General features: G+C 39.8%; 1 protein-coding gene across 24 annotated transcripts; it reads left to right on the top strand.

Moving 5' to 3' along the window:
• The first annotated feature begins 208 nt into the window (after window positions 1–208).
• LOC123131663 (uncharacterized) lies at window positions 209–2,628 on the top strand. 24 transcript variants are annotated; one of them, XR_006464310.1, is made up of 6 exons: window positions 209–591; window positions 674–774; window positions 1,388–1,531; window positions 1,622–1,679; window positions 1,772–1,919; window positions 2,361–2,628. XR_006464310.1 is itself a non-coding variant. In XM_044551337.1 (4 exons), exons 1-4 carry the CDS (start codon window positions 508–510, stop codon window positions 2,441–2,443), a joined length of 363 nt encoding a protein of 120 aa, XP_044407272.1. In that variant the 5' UTR covers window positions 214–507; the 3' UTR covers window positions 2,444–2,628. The 24 variants fall into 24 exon arrangements, 5 of the variants coding, with proteins under 5 accessions (XP_044407272.1, XP_044407276.1, XP_044407288.1 ...); XR_006464312.1 differs by having other exon boundaries at window positions 1,772–1,866; XR_006464317.1 differs by lacking the exon at window positions 2,361–2,628 and adding an exon at window positions 2,024–2,214 and having other exon boundaries at window positions 1,772–1,866.
• Window positions 2,629–11,103: the final 8,475 nt, after the last annotated feature.

Here is an 11,103-nt window from a genome sequence, read left to right on the forward strand (position 1 = left end):
CGAACAGCCAGCCACCTGAATCAAAGCCAGATCCCACAATATAGGGCACGTCTCTCTCTAGAAGAAATCACACTGTACGCATGTGCTACTACTACTCCGTTTATACCGCGTCAACTGTCCAGTGGAAAAACAGATGAGGCCGTGAGCCGGGAGTGCATATCTGGTGATACCGTGTGTGGCATGATCCCCTGATACGAGACCTTGTTGGCCGTTCGATCTGGAGTGAAGGCACAGGATGGGCAGGCTCAGTTTGCATTGCAATTTATGCAAAAGACACCCTGGGTTATTCCGTGATTCAGCTGAAGTGCACACCGCTCTGTTCTGTTTTCCTCTTCTTCAATACGAAATTTTCCCCACCGCCGCCGCCTAGGTCATATCCTACCGCCGCCGGCCACCACGGAGCATGCCCCATCCGCTGCTGGACGCCCCAATCAAGAGCAACCTAGAGGGCTATTGCGCGTGCGCCGAATAGTTTGCTCAGAGCCGGCAGAAGCTGTTGGCATCCCCATGGGAGCGGAGACGAACCTCTCGTCGCCGCAGCTAGATCCGACCAAGTCGCGGGAGTCGGTGACCCTACTCAACGACGATCAGGTAAGAGGCAGCGCCTCCTTTTGTCTCAGTACCTGGTCGTTTTCTAGTGCCCGCTTTCCCGATTTTGATTCTTTGGTTTTAGAACTGGATGTCGGCGCTGCGGGAGAGGAAAATCAATTCTCTAATTGAACTGGATGTCGAAACTGGCCTTATTATCTGTTCAATTCAGATGGACATATACACGTAATCTTTCTTACAAAGTGTCATAGAATGTCTCCTACATACAGTAGTTGAAAACCTCTACAGCCTAGCATAAGTGAGCATTTAGAGTAATTGACTAAAATTCATGCCAAATGAGGCTCAATAATGCTTGACTAACAGAAAATCCCAGTAGAACTCTAGGTCAGGCTGGGACCTCCCAGTATTGAAAATCTATGTACTTGTTCTCACTTTGCAGCAGCTGGAATTAGGAAAGTTTCATGGATCAAAATTACTTTATCACAGTGTAATAAGCTGACTTGCTGGCCAAATAAACTGGCCTGCTAATCAAAATAGTGTCTTCTTTGACTATCCACAAATATTATGGGTAAAATAAGATGTAAGCATTGTTTAGTTCTCTAACAAGAGAACAATGACATGGAGGGCGAGTAACAGACCTTTCGTACTCGGCACTCTGAACTCAGTACATGTGCGATTGTCGACTGCTACTTTCTTGATTAACTACATAGCAAAAGTGTAACACTTGGTTGCACGTTCTTACCATTTCAAATGTGTATGCCGCTGCTGTATGTAGCGTCAGATGCTTGTTATAGACAATTGGCGGCATAGTTAAGCTTCACTTTTTTGCATGTTCCAGTAGTGTTACTAGGAATCAAAACAAATGTTTACCAATTTCATATGCACCAAAAAGTCATTAATGGAGCCGACGGAGAGCACTGGTCAGAGTGTAGGATCGACTACTCCAATTGCACTTGAAGATGACGCCAATAGCAGTTTCATGGTACATAATTTGGTGAATCAAATAATTGTGTCTTTTTTTACCATATCATTTATTTATTTATCCTTCCTATTTATTTTTCTTATTTGGAAGGATGCAAATCAGTCGGCTTCATGTGGTGGAGATAGTTAAAGTACACCAAGGAAAACAAGTAGCATACCGATCCGTGCAAGTATTGTTTGATTTTCAGTATAGAAGTGCCAAATTTAACTTACAAATGATAGTTCTAATGTAATTTTGCAGGGTTCAGTATACGTGGCTGAGTGTGACAAAAGCTTGGAGCCGGCTATTGGCATGGTCGTTGATAAATGGGAGACTGGCGAGATGTTCTACACACGGTGAGATGTTCTACACATGATCAGGAGAATTAGATGGCGCAACAGACATGCAGGTTATTTGGCATCACAGAAGTGTTTATGGTTTCACATATTTAATGTTGTACGATCTTTTGAGAGGGTTTATTAGGTTGTTGTAATTCTTGATGTTATCATGTAGATGTGCATTTCTGCCAGCATAGGATGGCGTACAAGGAGAATATGAAGTCACCAAGTGATCTGTAGTGAAGCTGTTTGGTTTAATTATATAAATTAGTGAACTAAATAATACGCTTGTAAATATATGTATATTAAGGTCATGTTAATTCCTATACCAAGATGGCAGCATATGATGCACCTTTATTTGGTGAACTGCTTCTGATCAGCGATCTTTTGATGCTATGAATGATTTTTGGCAATTTGCCATCCCTCACAATTTGCTAGCTTGTACTATTGTTTATTGAGATGGATTTTTTGTCAAGATTTCTGCTAAATATTTTGATCATCAAAAATTTCAGATGTGAATACAGGAATGGAAAATGGGTTCACGCTGATCACATGCCAATATAATCATTATGAAATAAAATTGATGCCAACCTGAAGGCGCAAGATATGAATGTTTCAACTTGTTGCTTGCTGTACTGATGAGAGCTTACTTTAAATGTACTGAATTTTAGCATGTACTACGCTTTATTTGTTCAGCTGGGCAACATTCACTATTGTGTTGATTGATCACATGTAAAGTAACAGAACAAGGCCTAAATGATGTGCTTTAAGTTTGGTTAACTCAAGCGTCTTGTTTTGATTCAGATAAGATCAGCTGGTATAGTGTTCGTACCTTCTTGGTAGAAACTGACGATGTGGATGTAGGGAACACATGCATAGCTCTGTTGTTGTTTCACGAAGATGGGCTGTTTTTGAGGGGGGCACATGCAAATGTACAAAGGGGGCATGTGTAAATAATAACTGAGGCGTTGGTGGCGCCTCCTTACATGCCGCTTGGTGGCGTTGGTGCCCTAAGGACGTTCGGCCCCGTGTTTTTTCTTTTTCTTTTTTGTTTCTGACGATGAAGTGGATCCGTGCTCCCGCGCAGGCCACTGGTTCATGTGCCTGAGATGGGATCTGGAGAACGAAAGCTTTGGAGCGTCGGGGCACGACTGGGGCCGAAGCCTTTTGGAGCTTCCATGGCTAGGGAGTAGGGACAACGTCCAAATGTCCCATGCGCCGTGCCTGTGGCTGTGGTTGGAAGCATACACACACAGATGTACGGCAATCAGGTCTCCATCAGGATGTCGCCAGATAATGTTCCCTTCCAGTTCACCTGCTGTTCCTCGGCACTTCAGATGTCAGCGGTGTTCGTCGGCACTCCGGATTCTCTCTCTGGATGATTTGTTTGGTATTTCATGGGATTTGGTGAATCCCTTCTTTTCACCAACCCCTTCAATTCCCGTCACATCTTAAGTCTCCAATCCCTTTTCATAAAAACTTGTTTTGTGTCCCCTAAAAAAAACTTGTTTGGTGGACAGGATTTGTTATACAAACTGAGATGGTAAAAAGATCCAATCTTTGCAACTTTAACAACTTATAAAACAACTGCCTATAGAACTTCACGGGTACGTGCTTCCAGATTATACATAGTAAGACAAACTTGTAAGTTGAACATTCTGTTAGGCAGACATCTTGCTACATAACTTGTTTTGTAGACATCTTGCTACCAAATTAAACTAGGGCAAAATATGAGTATTACACTAGCAAAAGAGCCCGTGAGTTGCAACGGGAGCAAAGGCACAACACATTCTTAATCCAACAACCATCACTCAAGACCACACATAGATTCATCTCCTTTATTTTAGCTAGGCATCATATTTGTGTTGCCGCTTATCCTTCTTCTCACCCTATCCGGCGGTGGACTCAGTGTTCACACAAACCAAAACATGTTTGAATGTGGTTAATCCTAAGGCGTCGCTCTCACCCCTCTCTCTCTCTCTCACACACACACACACACACACACACACACACACACACACACTCGCCATGATAAATCTGTTGTTTTCTCCCACGACGTTTTTAGAGGTATGCATGTGTAGTTGTCTATGTTTTCTTTTCCCTATATGGTTATAGTGGGTGTTTATTTGCAATTCGAATCACCGCGGGTACGAAAGAAAATGGATTGTGCGCTATAGATTAAAAGTTTGCTTCCAAAATAATATTTAAAAAATAATCAACAGGTAAAATTAACATCATATTCAGATTTCACACATTTTTCTAATCAAATTGCATATATAACATGTTAAAATCGAAGTTACGCTTTAAAAGATACAGATAATTTAGAAAAACATTTGTTTGACTTTAATATCTTCTAAAATAATATTTAAAAATACTTAACAGGTTAGAATCATATTTATTTGAATTTTACCTTGGGGTGCCTTGGGCATCCCCAAGCTTAGGCTCTTGCCACTCCATATTCCATAATCCATCAAATCTTTACCCAAAACTTAAAAACTTCACAACACAAAACTCAACAGAAAATCTCATGAGCTTCGTTAGTGCAAGAAAGCAAACCACCACTTTAAGGTACTGTAATGAACTCATTCTTTATTTATAGTGGTGTTAAACCTACTGTATTCCAACTTCTCTATGGTTCATACCCCCCGATACTAGCCATAGATTCATCAAAATAAGCAAACAACACACGAAAAACAGAATCTATCAAAAACAAAACAGTCTGTAGTAATATGTAACTTTCGAATACTTCTGGAACCCTAAAAATTCTACCAAAATAAGAAGTCCTAGGAAATTTGTCTATTAATCTTCTGCAAAAATAATCAACTGAAAACACGTTTATGTGATTTATTAAAATTATTCTCTTGCGCGCAAAAGTTTCTGTTTTTCAGCAAGATCAAATTAACTATCACCCAAGATGATCCTATAGGTTCTACTTGGCACAAAAACACTAATTAAAACATAAAACCACATCTAACCAGAGGCTAGATGAATTATTTATTACTAAACAGGAACAAAAAGCAAGGAACAAAAATAAAATTGGGTTGCCTCCCAACAAGCGCTATTGTTTAACGCCCATAGCTAGGCATAAAAGCGAGAATAGATCTAAGTATTGGCATCTTTGGTATTCAATTCATAGGTGGCTCTCATAATAGATTCATAAGGTAATTTAATTTTCTTCCTAGGAAAGTGTTCCATGCCTTTCCTTATTTCCTTAATGGAAATTAGAATCTAATATTTCCTTCTTTCATATCAATAATTGCACCAATCGTTCTAAGAAAGGTCTACCAAGAATAATAGGACATGAAAGATTGCAATCTATATCAAGAACAATAAAATCTACGGGCACATAATTCCTATTTGCAACAATAAGAACATCATTAATCCTTCCCATAGGTTTTTTGATGGTGGAATCTACAAGGTGCAAGTTTAAAGAGCAATCATCAAATTCATGGAAACCTAACGCATCACACAAAGTTTTTGGAATCGTGAAAACACTAGCAGCCAAATCACACAAAGCATAACATTCATGATCTTTAATTTTAATTTAATAGTAGGTTCCCACTCATCATAAAGTTTTCTAGGGATAGAAACTTCTAATTCAAGTTTTTCTTCCTAAGATTGCATTAGAGCATCAACGATATGTTTAGTAAAGGCTTTATTTTGACTATAAGCATGAGGAGAATTTAACACGGATTGCAACAAGGAAATCAATCTATTAAAGAACAATTATCATAATTAAATTCCTTGAAATCCAAAATAGTGGGTTCATTCCTATGTAAAGTTTTGACCTCTTCAATCCCACTTTTACCAATTTTTGCATCAAGATCTAAAAACTCTTAATCCTTGGGACACCTTTTAACTAAAGTTGACTCATCTCCAGTCCCATCATTATCAAGATTCATATTGCAAAACAAAGATTTAATAGGATACACATCAATCACGTTTAGATCTTCATCCCTATTATCATGAAAACTAGAAGAACACGCTTTTACAAAGCAATCTTTCTTAGCACGCATCCTTGCGGTTCTTTCCTTGCACTCATGAATGGAAATTCTCATAGATTTGAGAGACTCATTGATATTATGCTTAGGTGGAATAGATCTAAGTTTCAAAGAATCAACATCAAGAGAAATTCTATCCACGTTCCTAGCCAATTCATCAATCTTAGGCAATTTTTCTTCAAGCAAAGCATTGAAATTCTTTTGAGAAATCATAAACTCTTTAACACTAATCTCAAAATCAGAGGGCATCTTATTAAAATTTCTATAAGAGTTGTTGCAGGAATTACCATAATTATTAGAGGAATTACTAGGGAACGGCCTAGGATTGAAGTTTCCTCTATAAGCATTGTTACCAAAATTATTCCTACCAACAAATTTACATCCATAGATTCATTATTATTCTCAATCAAAGTAGACAAAGGCATATCACTAGGATCAATAGGAGCACTCTTATTAGCAAACAATTTCATAAGTTCATCCATCTTTCCACTCAAAACATTAATCTCTTCTATTGCATGAACCTTTTTACTAGTAGATCTTTCGGTGTGCCATTGAGAATAATTAACCATAATATTATCTAGGAGTTTAGTAGCTTCTCCTAAAGTGATTTCCATAAAAGTGCCTCCCGCGGCCGAATCGAAAAGATTTCTAGAAGCAAAATTCAATCCAACATAAAATTTTTGTATAATCATCTATAAATTCAGTCCATGTGTAGGGCAATTGCGAATCATTAATTTCATCCTCTCCCAATATTGTGCAAAATGCTCATGATCAAGTTGCTTAAAATTGATAATATCATTTCTAAGAGATGATCTTAGCGGGAGGAAAATACTTAGAGAGCATATTTGCACTTATTCCATGAATCAATACTATTTTTAGGCAAAGACGAATACCAAGTTTTAGCACGATCTCTAAGTGAAAACGGAAATAGCTTCAATTTAACAATATCATTATCCACGTCTTTCTTCTTTTGCATATCACACAAATCAACAAAGTTGTTTAGATGAGTAGCGGCATCTTCACTAGGAAGGCCAGAGAATTGATCTTTCATGACAAGATTCAACAAAGCAACATTAATTTCACAAGACTCAGCATCGGTAAGAGGAGCAACCAGAGTGCTAAGAAAATCATTGTTGTTGGTATTGGAGAAATCACACAATTTAGTATTATCTTGAGCCATCGTGACAAACAATCCAACACACAAGCAAACAAGAGGCAAGCAGAAAAGAGGTGAACCGGGAAAAATAGGGCGAATAAAACGGCAAGGGTGAAGTGGGGGAGAGGAAAACGAGAGGCAAATGACAAATAATGTAATGCGAGGGATAAGATTTTGTGATGGATACTTGGTATGTCTTGACTTGTGCGTAGACTCCCCAGCAACGGCGCCAGAAATCCTTCTTGCTACCTCTTGAGCATGCGTTGGTTTTCCCTTGAAGGGGAAAGGGTGATGCAGTAAAGTAGCGCAAGTATTTCCCTTAGTTTTTGAGAACCAAGGTATCAATCCAGTAGGAGGCTACACGCAAATCCCTCGTACCTGCACAAACAAATAAGAACCTTGCAACCAATGCAATAAAGGGGTTGTCAATCCCTTCACGGCCACTTGCAAAAGTGAGATCTGATAGAGATAATAAGATAATTTTTTTGGTATTTTTATGATATAGATGGGAAAGTAAAGATTGCAAAATAAAATAGATCGGAAACTTATATGATGGAAAATAGACCCGGGGGCCATAGGTTTCACTAGTGGCTTCTCTCAAGATAGCATAAGTATTACGGTGGGTGAACAAATTCCTATCGAGCAATTGATAGAAAAGTGCATAGTTATGAGAATATCTAGGCATGATCATGTATATAGGCATCACGTCCGTGACAAGTAGATCGAAACAATTCTACATCTACTACTATTACTCCACACATCGACCGCTATCCAGCATGCATCTAGAGTATTAAGTTCATAAGACAGAGTAACGGATTAGGCAAGATGACATGATTTAGAGGGATAAACTCAAGCAATATGATATAAACCCCATCTTTTTATCCTCGATGGCAACAATACAATACGTGCCTTGCTGCCCCTGCTGTCACTGGGAAAGGACACCGCAAGATTGAACCCAAAGCTAAACACTTCTCCCATTGCAAGAAAGATCAATCTAGTAGGCCAAACCAAACTGATAATTCGAAGAGACTTGCAAAGATAACCAACCATACATAAAAGAATTCAGAGGAGATTTAAATATTGTTCATAGATAATCTTGATCATAAACCCACAATTCATCGGATCTCGACAAACACACCGCAAAAAGAATTACATCGAATAGATCTCCAAGAAGATCGAGGAGAACTTTGTATTGAGATCCAAAGAGAGAGAAGAAGTCATCTAGCTAATAACTATGGACCCGAAGGTCTGTGGTAAACTACTAACACTTCATCGGAGAGGCTATGGTGTTGATGTAGAAGCCCTCCATGATCGATTCTCCCTCCAACGGAGCACCGAAAAAGGCCCCAAGATGGGATCTCATAGGTACAGAAGGTTGCGGCGGTGGAAATAGGGTTTCATGGTGCTCCCGGATGTTTTCAGGGTATATGAGTATATATAGGCGAAGGAAGTCGGTCAGGGGAGCCACGAGGGGCCCACGAGGGTGGGGGCGCGCCTCCTTGCCTCGTGCCCGCCTCTTTTTTTTCTTGACGTCCACTCCAAGTCTCATGGATTGCGTTTGTTCCAAAAATAACTCTCTCGAAGGTTTCATTCCATTTGCACTCCGTTTGATATTCCTTTTCTGCGAAACACTGAAATAGGCAAAAATTAACAATTTGGGCTGGGCCTCCGGTTAATAGGTTAGTACTAAAAATAATATAGAAGTGCTTAGTAAAGCCCATTAAACATCCAAAACAGGTAATATAATAGCATGGAACAATAAAAAATTATAGATATGTTGGAGACGTATCATGGATGCTTGCGAGGGGGGTTAATCATAAGTGGGATGCTTGTCCAAGGCAGGGCGGTACACAAGCACCGGTCCACCCACATATCAAATTACCCAAGCTGTCGGTGCTCCACCACCACCATCACCACCACACCATCGTATTGATTGTGATCCATCTACTTCTCCTCTCCTGCTTGCTGGATCAAGAAGGAGGAGACGTCATCAAGCCGCACGTGTGCTAAACTCGGAGGTGCCGTACGTTTGGCCCTAGATCGGTTGGATCGTGATCGGATCGCGAATAGTATGACTACATCAATCGCGTTGGCAAATGCCTCCGCTTTCGGTCTATGAGGGTATGTAGACATACAATCTCGCCTTCTCGTTGCTATGCATCTCCATGGATAGATCATTGCGTGTGCATAGGAATTTTTTGAAATTCCATGCAACGTTCCCCAATGGTGGCATCTGAGCCAGGTCTATGCGTACATGATATGCACGAGTATAACACAAAGAGTTGTGTGCGGTGATCATCATACTGCTTACCACCAATGTATTATTTTGATTCGGCAGTATTGTTGGATGAAGCGGCCCGGACCAACCTTACACGGCCACATTCATGAGACCGGTTCCACCGACAGACATGCAACTAGTTTTGCATAAAGGTGGCTGGTGGGCGTCTGTTTCTCCAACTTTAGTTGAATTGAATTTGACTGCGGCCGGTCCTTGTTGAAGGTTAAAACAACAAACTTGATAAATCACCGTTGTGGTTTTGTGCCGTCGGTAAGAACAGTTCTTGCTAGAAGCCCGTAACAGTCACGTAAAATTTGCAACAACAAAGTAGAGGACGTCTAACTTATTTTTGCAGGGCATGTTGTGATGTGATATGGTCAAGACATGATGGGATATACGTTGTTGTATGAAATAATCATGTTTTGTAAAAGTTATCGACAACTAGCAGGAGCCTTATGGTTGTCGCTTTATTGCATGAAATTCAAACACCATGTAATTGCTTTACTTTATCACTAAGCGGTAGTGATAGTTGTAGAAAGTTGGTGAGACGACCACAATGCTACGATGGAGATAAAGGTGTCGAGCCAGTGATGATGGAGATCATGATGATGCTTTGGAGATGGAGATCAAAAGCACAAGATGATGATGGCCATATCATGTCACATATTTTGATTGCATGTGATGTTTATCTTTTATGCATCTTATTTTTCTTAGTACGGCGGTAGCATTATAAGATGATCCCTTAACTAAAATTTCAAGGTATAAGTGTTCTCTCCGAGTATGCACCGTTGCGACAGTCTCTTCATGCTGAGACATCACGTGATGATCGGGTGTGATAAGCTCTACGTTCACATACAATGGGTGCAAGACAGTTTTGCACATGTGGAGTACTCAGGTTAAACTTGACGAGCCTAGCATGTACAGACATGGCCTCGGAACACTGGAGACCAAAAGGTCGAACGTGAATCATATAGATATGATCAACATAGAGATGTTCACCATTGATGACTACCCCATCTCACGTGATGATCGGACATGGGTTAGTTGATTTGGATCACATTACACTTAGATAACTTAAGGGATGTCAGTTTAAGTGGGAGTTCTTAAGTAATTTGATTAATTGAACTTTAATTTATCATGAACTTAGTCCTGATAGTACTTGCAAATTATGTTGTAGATCAATAGCTCGCGTTGCAACTCCCCTATGTTTTTCGATATGTTCCTAGAGAAAAATTGAAAGATGATAGTAGCAATGATGCGGACTGGGTCCATGATCTGAGGATTATCCTCATTGATGCACGGAAGAATTATGTCCTTAATGCACCGCTAGGTGACAGACCTATTGCAGGAGCAGATGCAGACATTATGAACATTTGGCAAACTCGATATGATGACTACTTGATAGTTTAGGGCACCATGATTTACAACTTAGAACCGGTACTTAAAAAATGTTTTGAACACCACAGAGCATATAAGATGTTCCAAGAGCTGAAATTGGTATTTCAGACTCATGCCCATGTCGAGAGGTATGAGACCTTTGACAAGTACTTTGCCTACAAGATGGATGAGAATAGATCAGCTAGTGAGCATGTGCTCAGAATGTCTGGGTACTACAATTGCTTGAATCAAGTGGGAGTTAATCTTCCAGATAAGGTAGTGATTGACAATGTTCTCTAGTCACTATCACCAAGCTACTAGAACTTCGTGATGAACTATAATATGCAAGGGATGGCGAAAATGATTCCCGAGCTTTTTGTGATGCTGAAATCAACGAAGGTAGAAATCAAGAAAGAGCATCAAGTGTTGCTGGTTAACAAGAC

Source organism: Triticum aestivum, chromosome 1B, assembly GCF_018294505.1.
Source record: "Triticum aestivum cultivar Chinese Spring chromosome 1B, IWGSC CS RefSeq v2.1, whole genome shotgun sequence".
Taxonomy (NCBI): domain Eukaryota; kingdom Viridiplantae; phylum Streptophyta; class Magnoliopsida; order Poales; family Poaceae; genus Triticum; species Triticum aestivum.